We start from the raw sequence: 22,116 nt of genomic DNA on the forward strand, positions 1-22,116 counted from the left end.
TATATATATATATATATACACACACACACACACACACATAGAGTATAAGTTTTAAACAAACGATTTAATACGGTATGCAGCAACCATGACTGTGAAACTTGGTTGAGGTGGTGAAGTCAGCGGGTGGAAGAGGGTGGTATAATTCCTAGGGAATGCCTTACTACTAAATGATGAACTAGCATTCAGCTGAGCCCTCAAGGGTTAACACATTGTTGTTAATGTAGCCTCATGCTCTACAAGGCAGCACGAATGAAGGGAAGGGAGACAGCATGGCAGACAGAGACAGAGACACACACCTTGTGTGTGGGACAGAGAGAGAGATGCGCATTGCCCCTTTAAGTATGCTGACCGGACTCTAAGTACATTGCCTTTAAAAAGATCAGGAAGTTGAGACAGCAGCTGTGGTCTCTCCCTGCTGAGCCCTGTCCTGTCCCCACCCTGCTCTATATGGAGAAGGGGTAAGCGGGGGGCAGGAGCTGGGGGAAGGGGGACACCCTGACATTAGCCTCCCTCTTCCCCCCTCCCTGCACGGCAAGCAGGAGGCTCCCAGGAGCAGCTTCAAGGCAGAGGGCAGGAGCAGCACATGGCAGTGGGGGGAGGGACAGCTGAACTGCTGGCAATTGATAGCCTGCTGGGCAGCTGCTGCACAGGGAATTTAGGGGAGCAGGGAGCTGATAGGGAGGCTGCTGGTCCAGCCTGGTTCCGAGCTCCCACCAACTAGCTGCAATGGGCTGCTCTTCCTGCAAGCAGTGGACAAACCAGGCCGCTGCCGAACAACGTTATAAGGGAACATTGCACAACTTTAAATGAGCATGTTCCCTAACTGATCAGCAACGTAACAACGTTAACCGGGACAACTTGAAGTTAGGAGTTACTGTACTGTATTTGGGAAATGATACTGCAGTCATCTGTCAGCAGTCCGTTGGTGGGTATAAGGAAGAATGCCAGAGGGAACCTTAAGGACTCCTAGCTGAATGATACAACGAGCTGGGTTTTTGTGGACTACATCAGTCTCCTTCCCCACTGATGCCATTTCAACGAAGCTTGTGTGAACACTTCATTCCACAGCAGTGCAAAATTCCTACACTGCAATTCTCACCCAAACCCCTGCCAAACAGTTAAACGTTTACAACATTTCATACATAATAAAAGCTTAAGGACAGTGAACATTCTGCAGAACCAGAGAAATCCCTGTAGTTTGGTTTATTTCAGCCAGAGTCCACTATTTAAAAGCAATCATTGTAAACAAAAAGCAACTCAGTAATTCTTCCAAATCACCTGCACATTTGACGTGTTGATACATCTGAAAGCTGCTTCTGACTTTATTCAGAGAGAGAGAGAGAGAGAGAGAGAGAGAGAGTTTGAAATGCCTCTGGGTACATTTCTGGCTCTGCTCTAACTTGCTCTCTACAAAGACAAATCACAATAATAAGCAGCACTGCAGAATCAATGGTTATCTTGGAAAGACTGGTTTGATGTCGATGCCAACTAGCTGCAAGTGGAATTAGCCCATATCCATTTTCCTCCACAGAGTATGAGTTCCTCATTACACTGCATGCACATTCACTATAAAGACTCTGCTATGGAAATTTCACATGGGTGCTCATATAAACTGCTTAAGGAGGGTCAGATTCAATAAGTACACCATCTGCCTTCCATGCTGTGAAAATCCAGACACCACCATGCTGTTTCCCCCTCCCCCGCAAAATGGAATTCTGTGGTCATGTCGCAGCCTCCACGCTATGGACGGCAGGCAAAGTCTTCACTACATTCAGCCCAAAGTGAACCGCACAGAAAACTTTGCTCCCCACCTATATCATTAACCAGGAATCACACGAATATGAGACTTCCCAATGGCATTCCAAACATTTTCATCTGTCTCCAAATAACACATCTGGCCCTTGAGCCTTTTGCCCATTTTCAGATGGGCAGAAATCTCTGAAGGCCCATAGGAAATCCCAGAATGCAATGGGAGTGGATACACTCTGTAAAGCAGCAAGATGCAGAGAGGGCCTGCCTCATCTGTTGTCTGCCTGAAATGCTAGAGATCATAGCAGAGAGAGAGCTCTATTCTTCCACAAGTGGGCAGATGGATGAAATCTTTTGTGAAGGGATGACACTGGCAGGACAGGGCAAACACTGGACCATCACTTTACATTTTGGATTCACAGCTGATAACAATGGGCCCATCATAGCATCACTTGGCACATGTATAAAACTGAACCACTCAACCAATCAAAACTTCCTCCTACATCTTAGAAAACATGGTGACTGGCATTCACTCAAAAGAATTCCTCCCAGTCATCACCCTGGACCGTTCCCATCATCACTCTCCTCAAACCTGAGAAAACAGAAATTACAACTAAATATTGCAGATAGAATTTGTTACATTTTACAGAGTGACCTGCTCTGGGTCTGGTTTGATTACTGGGTAGAAGTTCGGCATTTGGAGCTTGAGAGTCAGTTCTAATACTGAGGAGGCTGATCAGATTGACTGGAGGTGGAACATGCAGGAGTGGAGGAAACAGTGGGTCTCCCTGTTCCCAGGAAGCCCCACCACAGGTACACTGAGGACTTTAAGCTTTGAAGATCCAGCAGGGGCAGAACCAAGAGAGAGCCACTTATGATGACATCCATCCCTTGTGTAAGATGATGCTGATCCTGTCATCATTCTTTCATGGTAACCCTCCTCACTCTAAAGCTCACCCTGGGAACAGCTTCTGTTGAAGCCCTCATGGGAGCATAGTTCCCGGAAAGGTAGTGATACTATGCAGTAGGGAGAAGCCCCAGACAAACACTTGGAAGCACCAGGCCTCCATACAGATGCCTTCAGCCTCCACAATTATCCCAAGATCCCAATGGATCTCGAGTCACCTACTGTTTTTCTATTCCTTCCGCAAAACCAATTTCTCTATCTAAGTTCTGATATGACACCCATCACCACAGTAACTAAGCACCAAAGCACAAACCTCACCCTTTGAAAGACCAACTAACATGAAATTTCAGTTTGAAACTCAGTTTTCTGGCCCCATGTGGGATTGTAAGAGCGATACTGGTGTGGTATCACACTTCTATCTGTGCCAAGCAAAGTATTGTGTAAGATCAGAGTCCAGTGTATATCAGAGGCAGTTGATAGCATTTTCAGAAAAGAGCAAGCTGGTTTTCGGAAAGGTTGTGGATGCACAGAGCAGATCTTCACTCTACGAAACATAATAGAACAGTGCTTAGAATGGCAATGGCAACTCTACATAAATTTCATAGACTTTGAGAAGGCTTGTGATAGCATTCACAGGACCAGCCTATGGCGCATTCTGCGGGCATACAGAATTCCTTTCCATATAATCAGTGTCATCAAAAGCTTCTGTTTCAACTATACATGCGGTGTTGATCACAGTGAGCTCAGTTTTGAAGTCAAAACAGGAGTATGTCAGGGGTGTGTCATGTCTGCAATCCTCTTCAACATTGTCATCGACTGGGTAATGCAGCTGTGACAGGTTTGGTCACAGAGATCCCCTTGGGATTGTCACCTGATTTGCTGAAATTACCTCTGAACCCATTTTCCCAGCTTGGGACTCCAGAACCCTGCCTTGTGGAGCCAGACATGTTAGCCTGCTGCAACGCAGACCCAGGGTCTGGGACACACCCCCAAAGCCACAGACTTTAACTAAAAACAGCTCAGGTTACCTGTCTCCAGCACCCAGACCCCAATGGGATCCAAACCCCAAATAAATCCATTTTACTCTGTATAAAGCTTATACGGGGTAAATTCGTTAACTGTTCACCCTCTATAATACTGATAGAGAGATATACACAGCTGTTTGCTCCCCCCAGGTATTAATCACTTACTCTGGGTTTATTAATAAACAAAAGTGATATTAAGTATAAAAAGTAGGATTTAAGTGATTTCAAGTAATAACAGCCAGAACAAAGTAAGTCACAAAGCAAAATAAAACAAAACACGCAAGTCTAAACCTAATACATTAGGTAATATCTAACCCTCAAAGATGTTCCAATAAGCTTCTTTGACAGAAGAGACTCCTTCCTAGTCTGGGCCCAATCCTTTCCCCTGGTACAGTCTTTGTTAGATCCAGCAGACATCTCAGGTGGTAAGCAGTGGTTTTCTCATGACTGGCAGTCCCTTTTGTCTTGCTCCACCCCCTTTCATAGCTTTGTCACAAGGCGGGAATCTTTCTTCTCTCTGGGTCCTCACCCCTTCTTCTAAATGGAAAAATACCAGATTTAAGATGGATTTCATTATCAGGGGACATGGTCACATGTCACTGTAAGACCCCTAGTCTCCATTCCCTAAGGGCTGGCCCACACATACACAGGAAGGCTTTCAAGTAACTAAGGCCATTTACAACTGATTGTTTCTGGTGCAACCTTAATGGCCTCCACTTAATATGTTTACATCAGTAATACAAGTTTATATCTTGTTCTCCTAACTCCAGATATAGAAATAATACATGCAAACAAACAGGATGAACACACTTAGTAGATTACAAGATTTCTAATGACAGGTTTCAGAGTAGAAGCCGTGTTCGTCTGTATTCGCAAAAAGAAAAGGAGTACTTGTGGCACCTTAGAGACTAACAAATGACACCATACAAGGGTGTAAAGCATATTCCAGTTATGTCATATTCAGAAGCATATTTACATAAAGCATATGGAGTGCAACGTCACAGCGGCGTACAACAGAAGATATGCCAAGAGGCATTAAATGGACACTCTTCTCATCCCTTGAAGACCTGGACTTCGCAGATGATGTCGCTCATCACATACCCAACACCATATACAAAAAAAAACCAACAACAACTCGACACAACACATTCAGCCAGCAAATTGGACTGAAAATCAATCGCAATAAGTCAGATATCATGACCATTAATATTGCCTCACCATCACCAATATGGATAGAGAATTATGTTCTCACCAATGCAGAAACATTCACATACTTGGGCAGCATCATCAGCCAGGATGGTGGAACAAGCCAGGACGGTGGAACAAGCCAGGACATCCAGAACAAAATCAATAAAGCCAGGAAAACCTTCAAGAGCTTAAATGCAGTCTGGAAATCATCAAAATACAACACCAAAACCAAACTCAAGATTTATCAGAGCTACATACTTTCAACACTACTTTATAGTGCAGAATGCTGGGGAATGAGAAAGTATGACATGTCCAAACTATCTTCATTCTATACAACCTGCCTCAGAAAAATCCTCTGTATCTTTTGGCCCAGAACAATCTCAAACCAAGATCTATTGACACAGCGCAGCCAAGAGGATCTGAGCACTATCATTGCCAGGAGACATTGGAGATGGATCGGTCATGTGCTTCGGATGGAAACTGATTCCATCACCAGAGTAGCAATAAGATGGACACCTGAAGGCAAGCGAAAATGAGGCTGCCCAAAAACAACATGGCGAAGAGCTGTGGAAGCAGAGCTGAAAAACCTGAGGCACAGCTGGGGAACCATTGAAAGACCTTCCAGAAACAGACAGGAGTGGAGGAGCTTCGTCACTGCCCGAAATGCCAGAGGCATAATATGAACATGATGATGATGATATGGGGTTTTCAATTTTTTCAGTATTTAAACTTTTATGTAGGTGATTTGATAAAAAGGATGTTCCGATATCAGGGTTTATCACAGCTGTGGGTAAATAGCATAGCTTCTTCAATAAACTAAGCCCTAGGATCATTTGTTGCCTCTAGAGTAAAAAAAAAACCAACAGTTTACAAGGTTCAATAAGGTGATATGTGGTAACACTGGATCAGCCCTGCCTACATTTACACATGATGACATAACTCCTTTTGGATTCAACAGAACTGCACACCTTACTGAAGACAGAACTGGATTACTTAGGACAGAGTCTGATCTCCAGTACTCCAGTGTAAATCAGAATGACCCTACTGAAATAAGTGCAGGTGCCCTGAAATCAGTGTAACTGAGATCAGAATGTCTGTGCTTCAGTGGTAAGTATACAGTGCCATAGATCTACAGTGGAAATGCTCAGCTTACAGAATGCTAGAGTAAACTGCCATATATATGGTAACTTGCGAGAACAGTCTAATCCCCATTTATTCATCGGTATGTTGGGAAACACGACTGGAACAGTTCCCATCCAGAATTCCTCTCATTTGCTCTTTATCCCACGGAACACAAGCTTTTGGGCCTGATTCTGCCTCCATTTTGTTTTGGGCAGCCAGCAACCTCCTGGCTCAAATGGGAGAAAGCTGCTTCTGGTCCACAGGCATAAAGGGAGTTATCTGACATCCACAATGAACTCAAGTTTGGTGAGTTGCAAAATTTTCATGGGTGAAATTTCCAGAAAGTGGACTGTGCTGTCACCCAGCATCTGCACTATAACATCCTAGTGGAGCATTCATGGTGTATGCTGATTTTGCAAAATTAGTTTTAGCTTTCATGGAAAGACTGTTAGTCACATCAAGTATATGTACCAATGGTGCCACCCAGAGGTACCTGAGCATAGCACACAGGTCTGTGTGCAAAAGATATATCTATGTGCAATTATGGAATCCAGGCATAATGTCACACCATCAGTTTTTAATCTGTATTAGGAATTAGTCTTTAAATCAACCACAGAATAATTTTGCTCTTCTTTTATTTTTCAAATTTCTTGCCTATCAGTTTTCATTTGATATTTGTTTTTTGTGATGTTTCCTATTGTATTCTTATTTATTTTCCATGTAAATTAAAATAGTAGTTCTTAATAAACCAGTGTCTCTAGTCTCTATTTGTATACAAGACATATTGTTTGATTTTATTGGTGGTTGCTACACACAGCAATTGGAATAGCACCAGGTGTTCAATTCACAATGGGATGCCACTATTTTTCATACCCATATAATGGTATATGATTTTGGATAGCAGCAAACACATATTTGAATGTGAAATTTAAATAAGGACAGAGGGAAACATTCTCTTCTATCCAGAGCAATTGATAATTCTCCTCTAGCTGGTATTTATGTGAATCATGGTTCATAGAAACAAATATCTTTCTGATGTGAAAAAACAACATTCCCACTCTTATTTTCAGCTGTCCAAAAGACTGTATTCCATGGTCTCCTGTGGGGTGCTGAGCACCCTTGAAGTTCTCAGCACTTTTCAATCCTAATTTATTTCTCTTTTCAGGAAACAAAACCCCTAAACTGATTGTGTGACATTAAGATGTAGATTTTCAAAGTGGTGCATGCTGATCTCCATCAATATCAATGAGAGACGAGCTGTTAAGAACAAGTCCCTTTGAAAAACTCCCCTACGGAAATTAATGGGATCAATAACCCCAGTCATGCAAAACAAAAAAAATGTTAATACCGAGATTTATAGAAATAGACAGATAATTGATTTTGAGATTTTATTTACTAATGCTTAAAAACGTGAGTACAAAAATACACTGTACCTGCTTCTAGCTACAGACACCTTAAAATTACTCATTTCTCACAGATTGTCATAAGAACTGGGAGAGCATGTACTATTTTGGCTTCAAAGGTCTGTGTCTTTGCTAATCCAAATCAAGTGGAGACTGAGGGACATGCTCCCTTGAAAACTAACTTCATAGGGGTCCTAGCTCATCTGTCCATCCTGCTTACTTATCTCTGGAAGAAAGAACATTATCAAGATCCCTGCACTAACAATCACTCATTTTACTGCATCAGCATTTCCAGATTGAGCGTACTTTTGGATATGTAACAGATAGGACTTCTTAGATCATCCAGAGAGGGAAAGGGAGCCTAGCCCAGATACACAGGTGGGCCTAGCAGAAGAAAATACAGTCAGAAGAAAATACCCATAAAATTGAGTTTGATCCATTTGTAAAAGCCTGCCCTCATCGACCAGTGGGCAGATAGGGTGCTCAATGAGAGAATATCCACCATATCCCAAATGCCTCAGTGATGCATGTGGTATAAATGCCTAGAGATATGGACACATATATGGAGGTGCCCTGTGATTGCAATAGCACCTTGGACAGGGTAGACTTGAAATATCCAGAAACTTGCCAAAAAATACAAAAGAGGTAATATTAGGTCGGATTTTGTGATGTTGGCCTCACTGAAAGTTGAGGGCTCTCAGCATCTTGCACAAGGAACTCAGCAGCTAGCAGGATTGGCCCCTTAAATTTTGCACTTGGATTACTCATGGTGGAATTCAGCCAAGCAGACAGGGGGTCCTCGTCTTTAGTAACAATGGTGCAATTTGAGAATATCAAAAACAAGCGTAGAGTAATTTACACAGCCCATCAAACATTTTCACATACAGTAAGCATAAGGCAGACTTTATCAAAGAAACAAGAGCTGTTGTATCACAGATGACTCATTTGCTCACACACAAACAAGTTTTATCAATAATCTGTGTGCTAGAAAGGAATTTTTTTAAAAAATAATCAATTACTGTGGGTCTGATCTCCAGGTCCCAGCTTCCACTTGTGCACACACAATTTTGTCCAAAGGGTTTTTGCTCCTGGAAATTCTAATGCCTGCCAGAATCTAACAATAGTGTAAGCAGAGGTTTGTGCTGAAAAAGTGGTTGCACAGGCTGATGACAAAATTGTTCAACCACCAGAGATCTGGTAGAGGCCTTTCTGAAAATCAGATCCGGCATAAATGCTCATTTTGCAGCACTATTCTGAAACAGCATTGGGTGCAATGCCATAATTCCTCCTTCCCTTTTAAATCAAGGTGTCATAAGAATACTGGAGCAATCTGTACCTGAGGACAAATGTAAATACAGCAAATCATACTCAGTCGTCATATTCCCTCTTTCTGTGATTAGCCATGTGGAGTGTAAGGTGTATAACGTGCACTGACCTGTACTTCCCTGTCCGTACTTGTAGAGCTCTCATACCGCACTGCTGGGCACCTCCTACATCATTCACAATATCGTCTCCAATCATGATGGCCTGTCACAGCAATGAAATACAGACAAAATTGGTGTCAAGTGAATTTTATTTCTGCCATACTTCATCTTTCTTGACATAATAAACTGCTTGATTTGATGTTTAATACTGCCATCATACAAATTAAACAAGATAATATTGTCATCATATTGATTAAAAGTCATCCTACACTGAATATAATTCACACTGCACCTCTGCTGGCTATACAGTTGAACAGTATATATCCACACAATTTGAAATCAAATCAGAAGAGCCAAAAATGATTAGGCACAGTACAAAAACAATGTAGAAATTCATAAAGTTAGTCCTACATTCCTACCAAACATGTTTTTATGTTATGGCAATGGCAGATAAGATAATATAAAGTTTTAAACATTTCCTTAGAAGTTATACTATAAAGGCTGATCAAAATGTTTGCAAATCTATGAAAAAAATAACTTGGGAACATTTATTCTCAAATCACAGTTGGGAAATATGAAAATTTAGACAGACATGCATCACAATGCAGTCCAATGTCATGTTATGCAAAAATACATAGCATTTTCCATGTATGTAGCAATGATTGCATCAAAGTCAGTTACTGTCTATGAAAGTGAAATACTGTATAAGCAAACTAAAGTACATTGGTTACAAAGCAAAATTTAACTGAGAAAAGTCTCTGTGTATTGTGACAAATACTCTGTCCTTGACTCCGTGAGTCCCGCATTTCCTAGCGGATTTTGCTAGCCTCAGAGGCTCACTGTGACCCTCCACGTAACCCTGCTCTCTCTAGAGACAAGGGTCACAGTCTACTGAGCCATTTTCATCATAAGCCAGTGAGGGAGGTGAGGAGAAGTTATCTTTCCTTGCACAGTCTCTGTTGTCTCCCAGTCTCAGTGATTAATCAGGGGGCAAAGGTGGGGGGGGAGCCTGGGCCCACCCTCTACTCCGGGCTCCAGCCCAGGGACCCTATTAGTATCAGCTATGGTAGCTGACCTTTTAGAAACATGACATGTACAATTCCTGGGCTACTTCCTCCACACAGCAACCCTCACTTCCTCAAGCTCCACTTCACCCTTACCTCAGGTCCTCCTTCCTTGTGCCTGATATGGTGTGTACTACTCAGTCTCTCCAACAGCACAACTTCCTCCCACAGCTCCTGACATGCACACCCATCTGACTGACTGGGAGGCTTTTAACTGTCAGCCAGCCCCTGACTGGCTTCAGGTGTCCCAATCAACCTAGCATTCTCCCTGCCTTCTGGAAAGTTCTTAATTGGCCCAAGGTGTCTTAATTGACCTGGAGCAGCTGCCATTTCACTTATCCTGGTACCAGGGATTTGTTTAGCCTGGAGCTAATATATCTATCTCCCACTACTTTTCTATAGCCATCTGGCCTTGCCCCATCACCGTGCATGCTCAATACACACAGTTTTCATATGGTGATATCTTTGTTAAATCAAAATCCATTTGTTTCAAACCAGAGTCGTAAGTGACAAATTTCAAGTCTTTGCTGTCACCCTGCCTTCCCCTCCTTTGGATTTAAAAATGGCTGACTGCTTTATCTCAAACTTCCCCCACACCCCAAAAAGAAAAAAATAACCTCTGAGCAATCACAGAAAAGTTCAGCCCCAAATTATGACTCAGCATTCTTTCCTCACCCAAATCTCTCAATAAATTCTGGACTGCACCCAAGATAAACAAAGGCAGTTTACATTAGAGGGCTACAAAGTGCATTATAGGGTAGACTGGGAAAATACGTCTTGTTCAAAAACATGTCAAACAACAGGTTTTAGCTCCCATTTTTCAAACATGACTATGCACCTACTATAGACAGAGCCAGTTGTGTTTGAAAATGTATTAACTAGTTACATGACCAAACTATCTTAGCTGCAAGTTTGCTACAGTAGCTGCTTAACTTGCAACCTTACCTAAAGTGCTACCAGGCTTCCACAATAATTATACCTCACAACTCTCTCTCATTACTCATTTTTTGCCGAAATTTACTTCTCTTCCACATTAAACTTGCTATCTCAATTATTCTAACATTGACACAGTAGAAATATAGACTTGTTACACTGGGGTTACACACAGTATTTATTTTTATACTATATAAACTGATCACACATTTTAAGCGCTCTGCCCTACATTTTTTCTTGTGTCCCTCATTACAGGTCCATGTTCCACCTACGGGCCTTTGTAGGTTAAAAGGCACATTTGTAACTGGACCAGAATTGCCTTAGATGGCAATGGTGTTGCCAAGAATAGCATCAAGGGGACTCCACTGAGCATGCACAGAAAACCAGCCTAGCATTTTTCCATCTGAGTAGGGCGGATAAATAGGCCATTGTCAGAGAGGTCATGGGAATGAGTCACGTACACCACAAATGGGGGTTGGCTTCTCTAGTAACCATATTCTAAGGGGAATTCTGATTTGTTTTTGTGTGTTTGTATGTGTGGCGTGCAACAGCTTTATTAAAATAACATACAGAATCTTTCTATTTTAGGCATCATTCCAGTTACTACTTCTAGCTAATATTAAAACCTCTTCTTTCCTAGCCTGGTCCTTGAAACACATCTTTTTCATATACGATGCAGCCACATAGCAGCATGCGTATCGATGTTCCCATAATGAGGGCCAAATTTAAGAGCCTTTGCTCTATACAGTCACACTGTTATCACAGTCCCCTCTGCTGCTCTTTAGATAGAGCACAAATGAAGACTCACAAACTGAAGTAACAGAAAATTTGGTTGCCATAGTGTGTTGGGTCTGATGCTGGGGAGGGAATGAACTATTTCCATAGATTCACAGAATTTAAGGACAGAAGAGATGACATGCTCTGGCCCTTCATCACCATACCTTATAACTATTAAAATTTTCAATTTGTAGCATTCATGGAGCTATTCTGTGTCTGCCTCATTGTTTCAAAGAGTTTAAGGCCAGACAAGGCCAGCAGATCAACTAACCCAATCTCTTATATGTACACCCCACGCCATTAAGTTTCACCCACTTACTCCTGCACTGAGCCCAGTAACTTATGTTTGACTAAAGCATGTCTTCCAGAAAGGCATCCAGTTTTAAGAGACGAAGAATCCACCCTTTCCCTTGCTAGTTTATTCCAATGGTTTAATCACTTTCACTACAAGTGACAGTTAAAAGCTTGTGCCTGATTTCTAATTTGAATTTGCCTGGTTTCAGCTTCCAGCCACTGGCTCTTGTGATGCCTTTCTCAGCTAGGTTGATGAGCCCTCTAGTACCTGGTGTTTTCTGCCCATGAAGGTACTTGTATACTGTGATCAAGGTGCCTCTCAATCTTCTTTTTGATAAGCTAAACAGATTGAGCGGTTTAAGTCTCTCACTGAATGGGCATTTTGTTCAGCCCTGAGACCACTTTTGTGGCTATTTTCTGCATTCTCTCCAATTTCTCGACAACAGGGAGCACTGGGGACTGGGGACTGGAGCAGCGCCTCCCTTGATATTTCAATGTGAAGCAAACAGGGATTCCCCGAAGGAGTGCTAGCTGGGAAATAACAAGGCAGCCAAATAGCCACCTTCTTCCTGATCTAGGACCAGAACTCACAATGCTAGCAGCTGACAATGGGGGCCATTAGCCCTCACACACACACACACACACAGAGCTCCACAGGCATTGGGAAAATGGGCAGGAGCAGAGCCTCTTGCTTTCCCTCCAGTCATCTCTCACCCACAAGCATCGGCTTCAGTAGCTTTGAAATTAGCCCCCTCATCATCAAACTCCTCCCCCTCCCTTCAGGCAGCTCTCCATGGCTACTGGTGCTTCCCTGACTCCGGCATGGGAAAGGGGGCAGAATCCATGGAGAGTCAGTGGAGGCTGCAGGGAGATAATATGAATGAGTTTCTCGTCTCCTGTATGTCAGCAGGACTCTATTGCAGGCATGACCATCCTCAGATTCAGTGCAGAGCTGCCTTCCACAAGGGCAGGGGCCCATGTGGCCTTGGTTTTGGGGACTGTAAGGGTATATCTACACTGCAATTAGACACCCGTGGCTGGCCCGTGTCAGCTGACTCAGGCTAAGGGGCTGAGGCTAAGGGACTGTTTAATTGCAGTGTAGACATTTGGAGTTGGGTTGCAGCTCAAGCCTTGGTGCCCTCCCACCTCACAGGAAGTCCTAGAGCCTGGATTCCCGCCCAAGCCTGAACTTCTACATTGCAATTAAACAGCCCCTTTGCCTGAACACCAGTCAGCTGGCACAGGCCACCTGCAGGTGTTTAATTGCAGCAGTATAGACATACCCTAAGAAGACATGAATTCTTAAGGAAATGGGTCTTCACTCCAGTTCTAAAACCCTAAAAGGGGACTTCCTTTGAAAAAGGGAAACCATGAAGATGGGTTTCTGAAGGATCTGAGCACTTGTGAGTAGCTGAGAAGGCTGCTCACCAGTGGTGTGTTATATTCTGCATAGGCAAGTTTTCATGCAAGAAGACAGTCAGCTCAGAAAGTGCAGCTGCAAAAGAGCACTGATGCCTATCCAGGCCAGCTTGTGGCATACGCATACAAAAATGTACTCCAACCTCGGGGGATTTCATAGATTTACTATCGGTGAAGGGCAATAATCACTAAAGGAGGAGCAATTATTCCCAAATCATTTAGGATTTAAAAAAATCATTGGCAAGAAGATAGAGGTCAAGAGGTGCACTGTCAAGGGAAATAAAAAAACTCTACCTGTCAAACCTAGGTTTAACTTCCTCTCTGACTGTAATATGGAGAGAGAGAAAGAGAGAGAACTGAAAGGTCACACACCCACTGAAAGCAAGAATTAAAAGATCCCCACTTATGATCACATTTACAGAGGGAACACAGGTGATTAGTCTGTTCAATGAGCATGTGGAAGTTATTTCTTTTTAAAATTCAACTAAAAATTTACCAAAAAAGACAAAATGTACTAAGGCTGTCAGAAAACCATGACAATATTAACTGGATATATCAAAAATTGGAAGGAGTTGTAATATATATTTTTCTACATCCTATAAAATGCAAGCAATGAAAGAGGGTTTATATATATTTCTTGAAAGAATGCATATTCTCCAAAAATTACACTTTACGGAGGCGCTGGATGGCTCAGGGAAATTGGTCATTATATATTTTTAAAATAGCCCTTTATCTCCAGGATGCTGGTTCAAATCCAACCCCAATCAGCAGTGATGAGAAAACAGTTACTGTGAAATGGCTGATCAATGACATCTGACAGCCACAAAATAATCCCTAGTGGATATATGGCCATATCATAGATATCACCGCTACAACTGGAAATCTTGTTGGCAGTCTGAACACATGTGGACTGAACCATCTTCTCACCCCCAATAGTAGTCCATGCTAGTAAGCTTATGGAGCACTGGTAGGGCAGTATGTGGAAACTTTCTCTTACTGTACCTGTTCTGTGAATAGCGGAGTTTAGCCAGGGTTGCCGACCTGGAACCACACCCACACCCACCCACACCCACACCCACACCCACACCCACACCCACACCCACACATTCTGAAGGAGAAGAAATTACAGATTAAGAAGATGAATGACTCAGCCAAAACATCTATGCTAAACAAAATAATAACTTTGTGTTTTTTTACACTTAAGCCAAGCTCACGTGCTGTACTTTGAAGTGAAGTGAAGTGCATGGAGAAGGTAAATGGAAAAGATGCCACCGAAATATCTATGCCAACTTTAATAGAATTTTCATACAGAGTAACCTCCAAGAATAAAAAGTATTTTTGCATAAGCAGATTTTTTTTACAGGCTTAATAGCCATAATCATGTTAAATATGACTGGGATGTGCAGCAATAGAAGTCTATATGCAAAATCTTAACTAATGTATTAAAATCCTTTACAAGAGAAACTTCTTGTATTTACTTTTCTCCTCTTTCCCCTCAGCCTGATAATCATCTAGGCTTTGAGATTCCAATTCACTTTAAAATGATGTGTATATCTGGGACCCCTACTTGCTGAGCAACCAAACATGCAAAGGGCATCAAATGTGAATTCTGACCTGCAAGATATTGTACAATAAGGCAGATAAGATAGAGACAAATACGCTGGGACACTGGGGCAGTTTTCCAAACACCTAATGGGCAGTTATATTTGAATTGATCTTTCAATGGAAGTTGAGCGCCTAACTCCTATTTGTGCCATTACAAATCTCTCCTAAACCCCAGAGGGGCGATCCCATCCCAAATAAACGCAGAAAGTACAACCACAGAAGTAGACACTTTCTACCACTCTTGGAGTGACCTCACTGGGTTTTATGCATCACTAACTCCGGGGTTTGCAGGTAACAGAATCAGAATTTGTTAGCTACCTGTAGTTTATGTACTCTGATATGACATGCCATAATTCCCATTAAAACAAGAAAATCTGCTATAGACAGAACTTTTTGTGATAATATAATATTTCTGGAACCTTAACATTATTTAGGTTTTATTGTAAATTTGTCAAAATCATCCATAGTTTCATCTGCCTTAAAACATTTGAATTACGTATTTCAATAACCTATAAGATGTGTTATTCTTTGCCATACTACTGAACCATAAGAAGGCTCTGGCTACCTCTTAGAGATTTAAATTTCCAATCTACTAAAGTAATACCATCAATCTGTTATTTTTATGCCACTGAGGAAAGATTACAATGAAAACTGGACTTCAGGGAGTTCCTTCTACTCCAAGTGCAAGTTGAAAACATCTCAGCCGTAGAAGACAAAGTCAGGGTCTCAGTAAGAAGCAGTCATCAAGGGAAATGACTGGTGATTATTGATTAAAGCAGTCTGAGAATTTTAAACATTGACACAGCCTACTATTACCGTAGTGAGATAGCATTGTAAAAAAAAGATATTTTTTCATTAAAAATAAGGTAATAGAAAATTGTAATATATTTTATAAAACACAATTCGTCTAAAATTATTTAACGATTGTGTGCTACTGCTGATTTGACATTTAAATTGATTTCAGAAATGGAATAAATTATTACTGAGTATTTTATAATGGTAGAAGCAATTAAACTGCTCCTTATTTTGCAGTCATAGGTATAGACATACAGCACATTTAGGAGAGAGAGAAAAACATTATATAACAGATCATTAGGGAACCAATTGTATTGTAAGAACTCTGTACTTTTATATGTGTACACACACACACACACACACACACACACTCTCTCTCTCTCTCTCTCTCGCTCTTACATTTGCAAAGTCTAGTTAGGAAAAGCCAGAATTAATGCTACCCAAACAACTTTGATTTGGCCCCCTTGTGCGTATGCATTATGGTACAACCTATTCTTCAGCCTACATACTATTTTTCTGCAGTGAAAAGTGTCAAGCAACTTAAACTATAGGTAGCACTACCAGCTCTGCCTATAATATAATTTCTTTCAGTTATTTAATACACACACACACAGTTTTTATATATAAAAATATATATATTGAATATATAAAAAACATTCTATATAGACACACGCAACGTGGAGGCGTCTATCCAGGCCCTGGTCTTGACTTGCTGCGAATGAGGCCTGCATGTCCCTGCTGATGAAACCCAGGCTGAGGGAATCACTTGGTATGAGAGGTGTTTCCCTTAGGAAGCAGGTAAGAGAGCTGCAAGAGGAGATGCTTCATCTGCGTAGCATCCAGGAGCATGAGGATCTCATCAACAGGACGCACATGTATACATCTGGGACAGAGGACATTACCTGTCTACAGAGGACTACAGCAGCACCAGAGGAGGAAGGAGGAATGGCTGTTTTAAAGGGAAGAGATTGGCTGCTGGCCACATTGGCATTAGACAGTGCTCCACCCCACACCCAAGTCGACTGTCTATTGTGGTGACAAACCAGTATGCTGTACTGGTAACAGGAAGTTGAGGAGCAGAGCCCAGTGACTGAGGAGGACCTACCTACTCCAAAGGTGGAAGACTCATGGCCACTGCACCCAAGAGGAGGCGGCGTAAGGTGCTGGAGGTCAGAGACTCTCTTCTGAGGGGCATGGAGGCACCCATCTGCTGACCTGACATGATGACCAGAGAGATGTGTTGCCTGCCTGGGGCCCATGTCAGAGATGTTATGGAAAGGTTGCCGAGGCTCTCTGATCACTACCCTATGCTCCTCAGCCACATGGATACCAATGATCCTGTGAGGCAACCCTGAGGAGATCAGCAGTGACTACAAAGGTGAAGGGGTCAAGGCACCAACTGAACTCTTGTCCATCCTCCCGGTTGAATCATAGATTAGGGTTGGAAGAGACCTCATAAGAACATAAGAATGGCCATACTGGGTCAGACCAAAGGTCCATCCAGCCCAGAATCCTGTCTACCGACAGTGGTCAATGCCAGGTGCCCCAGAGGGAGTGAACCTAACAGGTAATGAATGACCTAGTGATCTCTCTCCTGCCATCCATCTCCACCCTCTGACAAACAGAGGCTAGGGACACCATTCCTTACCCATCGTGGCTAATAGTCATTAATGGACTTAACCTTCATGAATTTATCCAGTTCTCTTTTAAACCCTGTTATAGTCCTAGCCTTCACAATCTCCTCAGGCAAGCAGTTCCACAGGTTGACTGTGCGCTGAGTGAAGAAGAACTTCCTTTTATTTGTTTTAAACCTGCTACCCATTAATTTCATTTGGTGGGCCCTAGTTCTTATATTATGGGAACAAGTAAATAACTTTTCCTTATTTACTTTCTCCACACCACTCATGATTTTATATACCTCTATCATATCCCACCTTAGTCTCTTTTCCAAGCTGAAAAGTCCTAGCCGCTTTAATCTCTCCTCATATGGGACACGTTCCAAACCCCTAATCATTTTAGTTGCCCTTTTCTGAACCTTTTCTAATGCCAGTATATCTTTTTTGAAATGAGGGGACCACATCTGTACGCAGTATTCAAGATGTGGGCGTACCATGGATTTATATAAGGGCAATAAAATATTCTCCGTCTGACTCTCTATCCCTTTTTTAATGATTCCTAACATCCCGTTTGCTTTTTTGACTGCCACTGCACACTGTGTGGACGTCTTCAGAGAATTATCCACAATGACTCCAAGATCTTTCTCCTGATTAGCTGTAGCTAAATTAGCCCCCATCATATTGTATGTATAATTGGGGTTATTAGGAGGTCATCTAGTGCAACCCCGTGCCCAAAGCAGGACCAACACCAACTAAATCATCCCAGCCAGGGCTTTGTCAAGCCGGGTCTTAAAAACCTCTAAGGATGGAGATTCCACCACCTCCCTAGGTAACCCACTCCAGTGCTTCACCACCCTCCTAATGAAATAGTTTTTCCTAATATCCAACCTAGACCTCCCACACTGCAACTTGAGACCACTGCTTCTTGTTCTGTCATCTACCACCACTGAGAAGAGCCTAGCTCCATCCTCTTTGGAACCCCCCTTCAGGTAGTTGAAGGCTGCTATCAAATCCCCCCGCCCCCACTCTTCTCTTCTGCCGACTAAATAAGCCCAGTTCCCTCAGCCTTTCCTCATAAATCATGTGCTCCAGCCCCCTAATCATATTCGCTGCCATCCACTGGACTCTCTCCAATTTTTCCACATCCCTTCTGTAGCGGGGGGCCCAAAACTGGACACCATACTACAGATGTGGCCTCACCAGTGCCAAATAGAGGGGTATAATCACTTCCCTTGATCTGCTGGCAATGCTTTTACTAATGCAGCCCATTATGCCTTCTTGGCAACAAGAGCACACTGTTGACTCATATCCAGCTTATCATCCGCTGTAATCCCCAGGTCCTTTTCTGCAGGACTGCTACTTAGCCAGTCGGTCCCCAGCCTGTAGCGGTGCATGGGATTCTTCCGTCCTAAGTGCAGGACTCTGCACTTGCCCTTGTTGAACCTCATCAGATTTCTTTTGGCCCAATCCTCCAATTTGTCTAGGTCACTCTGGACCCTATCCCTACCTTCCAGCATATCTACCTCTCCCCCCCAGTTCAGTGTCATCTGCAAACTTGCTGAGGGTGCAATCTATCCCATCATCCAGATCATTAATAAAGATGTTAAACAAAACCGGCCCCAGGACCGACCCCCGGGGCACTCCTCTTGATATCAGCTGCCAACTCGACACTGAGCCGTTGATCACTACCCATTGAACCCAACAATTAAGCCAGCTTTCTATCCACCTTATAGTCCATTCATCCAATCCATACTTTTTTAACTAGCTGGCAAGAATACTGTGGGAGACCGTACCAAAAGCTTTGCTAAAGTCAAGATATATCATGTCCACTGTTTCCCCATATCCACAGAGCCAGTTATCTCATCATAGAAGGCAATCAGATTGGTCAGGCATGACTTGCCCTTGGTGAATCCATGTTGACTGTTCCTGATCACCTTCCTCTCCTCCAAGTGCTTCAAAATGGTTTCCTTGGGGACCTGCTCCATGATTTTTCCAGGGACTGAGATGAGGCCGACCACTCTGTAGTTCCCCAGGTTCTCCTTCTTCTCTTTTTAAAAGATGGGCACTATAATTGCCTTTTTCCAATTGTCCGGCACCTCCCCCGATCACACGAGTTTTCAAAGATAATGGCAATGGCTCTGCAATCACATCAGCCAATTCCCTCAGCACCCTTGGATGCATTAGATCTGGACCCATGGACTTGTGCATGTCCAGCTTTTCTAAATAGTCCTTAACCTGTTCTTTCATCACTGAGGGCTGCTCACCTCCTCCCCATACTGTGTTGCCTAGGACACCAGTGTGGGAGCTGACTTTGTCTGTGAAGACCAAGGCAAAAAAAGCATTGAGTACTTCAGGTTTTTCCACATCATCTGTCACTAGGTTGCCTCCCCCATTCAGTAAGGGTCCCACACTTTCCCTGACCTTTTTCTTATTGCTAACAAACCTGTAGAAACCCTTCTTGTTACCCTTCACATCCCTTGCTAGCTGCAACTCCAGTTGTGTTTTGGCCTTCCTGATTACACCGCTGCATGCTTGAGCAATATTTTTATACTCCTCTCTAGTCATCTGACCAAGTTTCCACTTCTTGTAAGCTTTCTTTTTGTGTTTAAGCTAACCGAAGATTTCACCATTAAGCCAAGCTGGTTGCCTGCCATATTTGCTATTCTTTCTGCACATTGGGATGATTTGTTCCTGCGCCCTCAATAAGGCTTATTTAAAATATAGCCAGCTTTCCTTGACTCTTTCCCCGCCTCATATTAGCCTCCCAGGGGATCCTGCCCATCAGTTCCATAAGGGAGTCAAAGTCTGCTTTTCTGAAGTCCAGGGTCCATATTTTGCTACTCTCCTTTCTTCCTTTTGTGAGGATCCTGAACTCAACCATCTCATGGTCACTGCTGCCCAGGTTGCCACCCACTTCTACTTTCCCTACCAATTCTTCCCTGTTTGTAAGCAGCAGGTGAAGAGGAGGACCCTGGTTCCTCCAGTAGTTGTACCAGGAAGTTATCCCCAACACTCCAAAAACTTCCTGGATTGTCTGTGTACTGCTATATTGCTCTCCCAGCAGATGTCAGGGTGATTGAAGTCCCCCATTAGAACCAGGCCCTGTGATCTGGAAACTTCAGTTAATTGTCTGAAGAAAGCCTCGTCTACCTCATCCTCCTGGTCCGGTGGTCAATAGCACACGCCCACCACGACATCACCCTTGTTGCTCTCACTTCTAAACTTAACCCAAAGACTCTCAACAGGCTTTTCTCCACTTTCTCCAGGCAAGGGCTCACACAGGGACACACACATGCTGGAGATGAATGCATGGCTGTGCAAATAGTGTTGATGGGAGAGCTTCAGCTTCCTCGACCATGGGATGCTGTTCCAGGAAGATGCTCTGCTGGGAAGAGATGGGGTCTACTTGACCAAGTAGTACTCTGAAGGACAGGATTAGAATTCAAAATCACCCTGACAAATTGGAGAGTTGGTCTGAATTCAACATGATGAAATTCAATAAAAGATAAGTGCAAAGTACTTCACTTAGGAAGGAAAAATCAAATGCATAACTACAAAATGGGGAATAACGGGCTAGGTGGTGGTACTGCTGAAAAGGATCTGTGGGTTAAAGTGGATCACAAATGGAATATGAGTCAACAATGTGATGCAGTTGAGAAAATGGCTAATATTATTCTGAGGTGTATTAACAGATGTGTTGTATGTAAGACACAGGAATTAACTATCCTACTCTACTAGACACTGGTCAGGTCTCAGCTGGAGTATTGTGTCCAATTTCTAGTCAAAAAAGAACTAGATAAGTTTATGGAGGATAGGTCCATCAATGGCTATTAGCCAGGATGGACAGGGATGGTGTCCTAGCCTCTGTTTGCCAGAAGCTGAAAATGGGCGACAGGATGGATCACGTGATGATTACCTGTTCTGTTCATTCCCTCTGGGGCACCAGGCATTGGCCAGTGTTGAAAGACAGGATACTTGGCTAGATGGACCTTTGGTCTGACCCAGTGTGGCCGTTCTTATGTTAATTCTGGGTACTACACTTTAGAAGAGATGTGGACAAATTGAAGAGTCTTTTGTGGAGACTCTACTTTTGTTCTTTTTTGTGTTGTTGTTTCCTTTAACTTAAGTAATAGTCCTTCCTTCTGAAATACTCTAAGATGGTGGAGAGGAGAAAAGAGGGTGTGGTAAAAGGAGAGAATCAGAGGTGGAAGGAAGGACAGAAGGAAGGACAGAACAATTGAAAAGGGAGAGGAGGATGAAGGGATAATTAGGGAGAAGAAAGGTGTATGGTACAGGACACGCAGCGTGATAGGAAGAGGAAAGTAATGGAAGGGCTCAAAGGATCACAAGAGGAAGAGGACAAAATATGGAAAAATTACATTGTATATTTCAGGAGTGAATTTCCTGCATTACAGTACTTCTACTAAGTGATTGAGAAGAACATGCAGTGGAGAAGAAATAGAGGAGGTCACTGCACTCGGGTATTTATACTACATTTACACTAGTAGACAAGGTCAGACTCTGCTGTCTAATTAGATTTGTGGGTTGGGCCAGAAATTTTTTTCTTTACAATGTTATTGTAAAGATTCTTCATCAGATCTTTCGAAGATTTCATGGGAATAAATATATGTATAATGTAAATATAATGTAACATTTTAGAATGGCCATTAAACAAAGCACTTTTCATTTGCCAGTGTGGGCCCAATCCTGAAGTCCATACTCCATCAATCTTTCCACTGGTTTCAATGAAAGTTTTGACTGAGAAAAGATTGCCAGTTGGTGCCCCAGAAATATA

General features: G+C 42.7%; 1 protein-coding gene across 5 annotated transcripts in view; it reads right to left on the reverse strand.

The window, feature by feature from the left end:
• The window catches only part of LHPP (phospholysine phosphohistidine inorganic pyrophosphate phosphatase), a 163,937-nt gene that overhangs the window by 101,736 nt on the left and 40,085 nt on the right, over window positions 1-22,116 (reverse strand). For 4 of the 5 annotated variants that reach the window (XM_077821443.1, XM_077821438.1, XM_077821439.1 and 1 more), the window contains one exon: window positions 8,830-8,921. In XM_077821443.1, coding sequence (XP_077677569.1) covers window positions 8,830-8,921 — 92 coding nt within the window. Of the gene's footprint in view, window positions 1-3,862; window positions 4,219-8,829; window positions 8,922-22,116 lie in introns of those variants that run through there. The other variant, XM_077821444.1, reaches the window with a different exon arrangement.

This window comes from Eretmochelys imbricata, chromosome 7, assembly GCF_965152235.1.
Source record: "Eretmochelys imbricata isolate rEreImb1 chromosome 7, rEreImb1.hap1, whole genome shotgun sequence".
NCBI lineage: Eukaryota > Metazoa > Chordata > Testudines > Cheloniidae > Eretmochelys > Eretmochelys imbricata.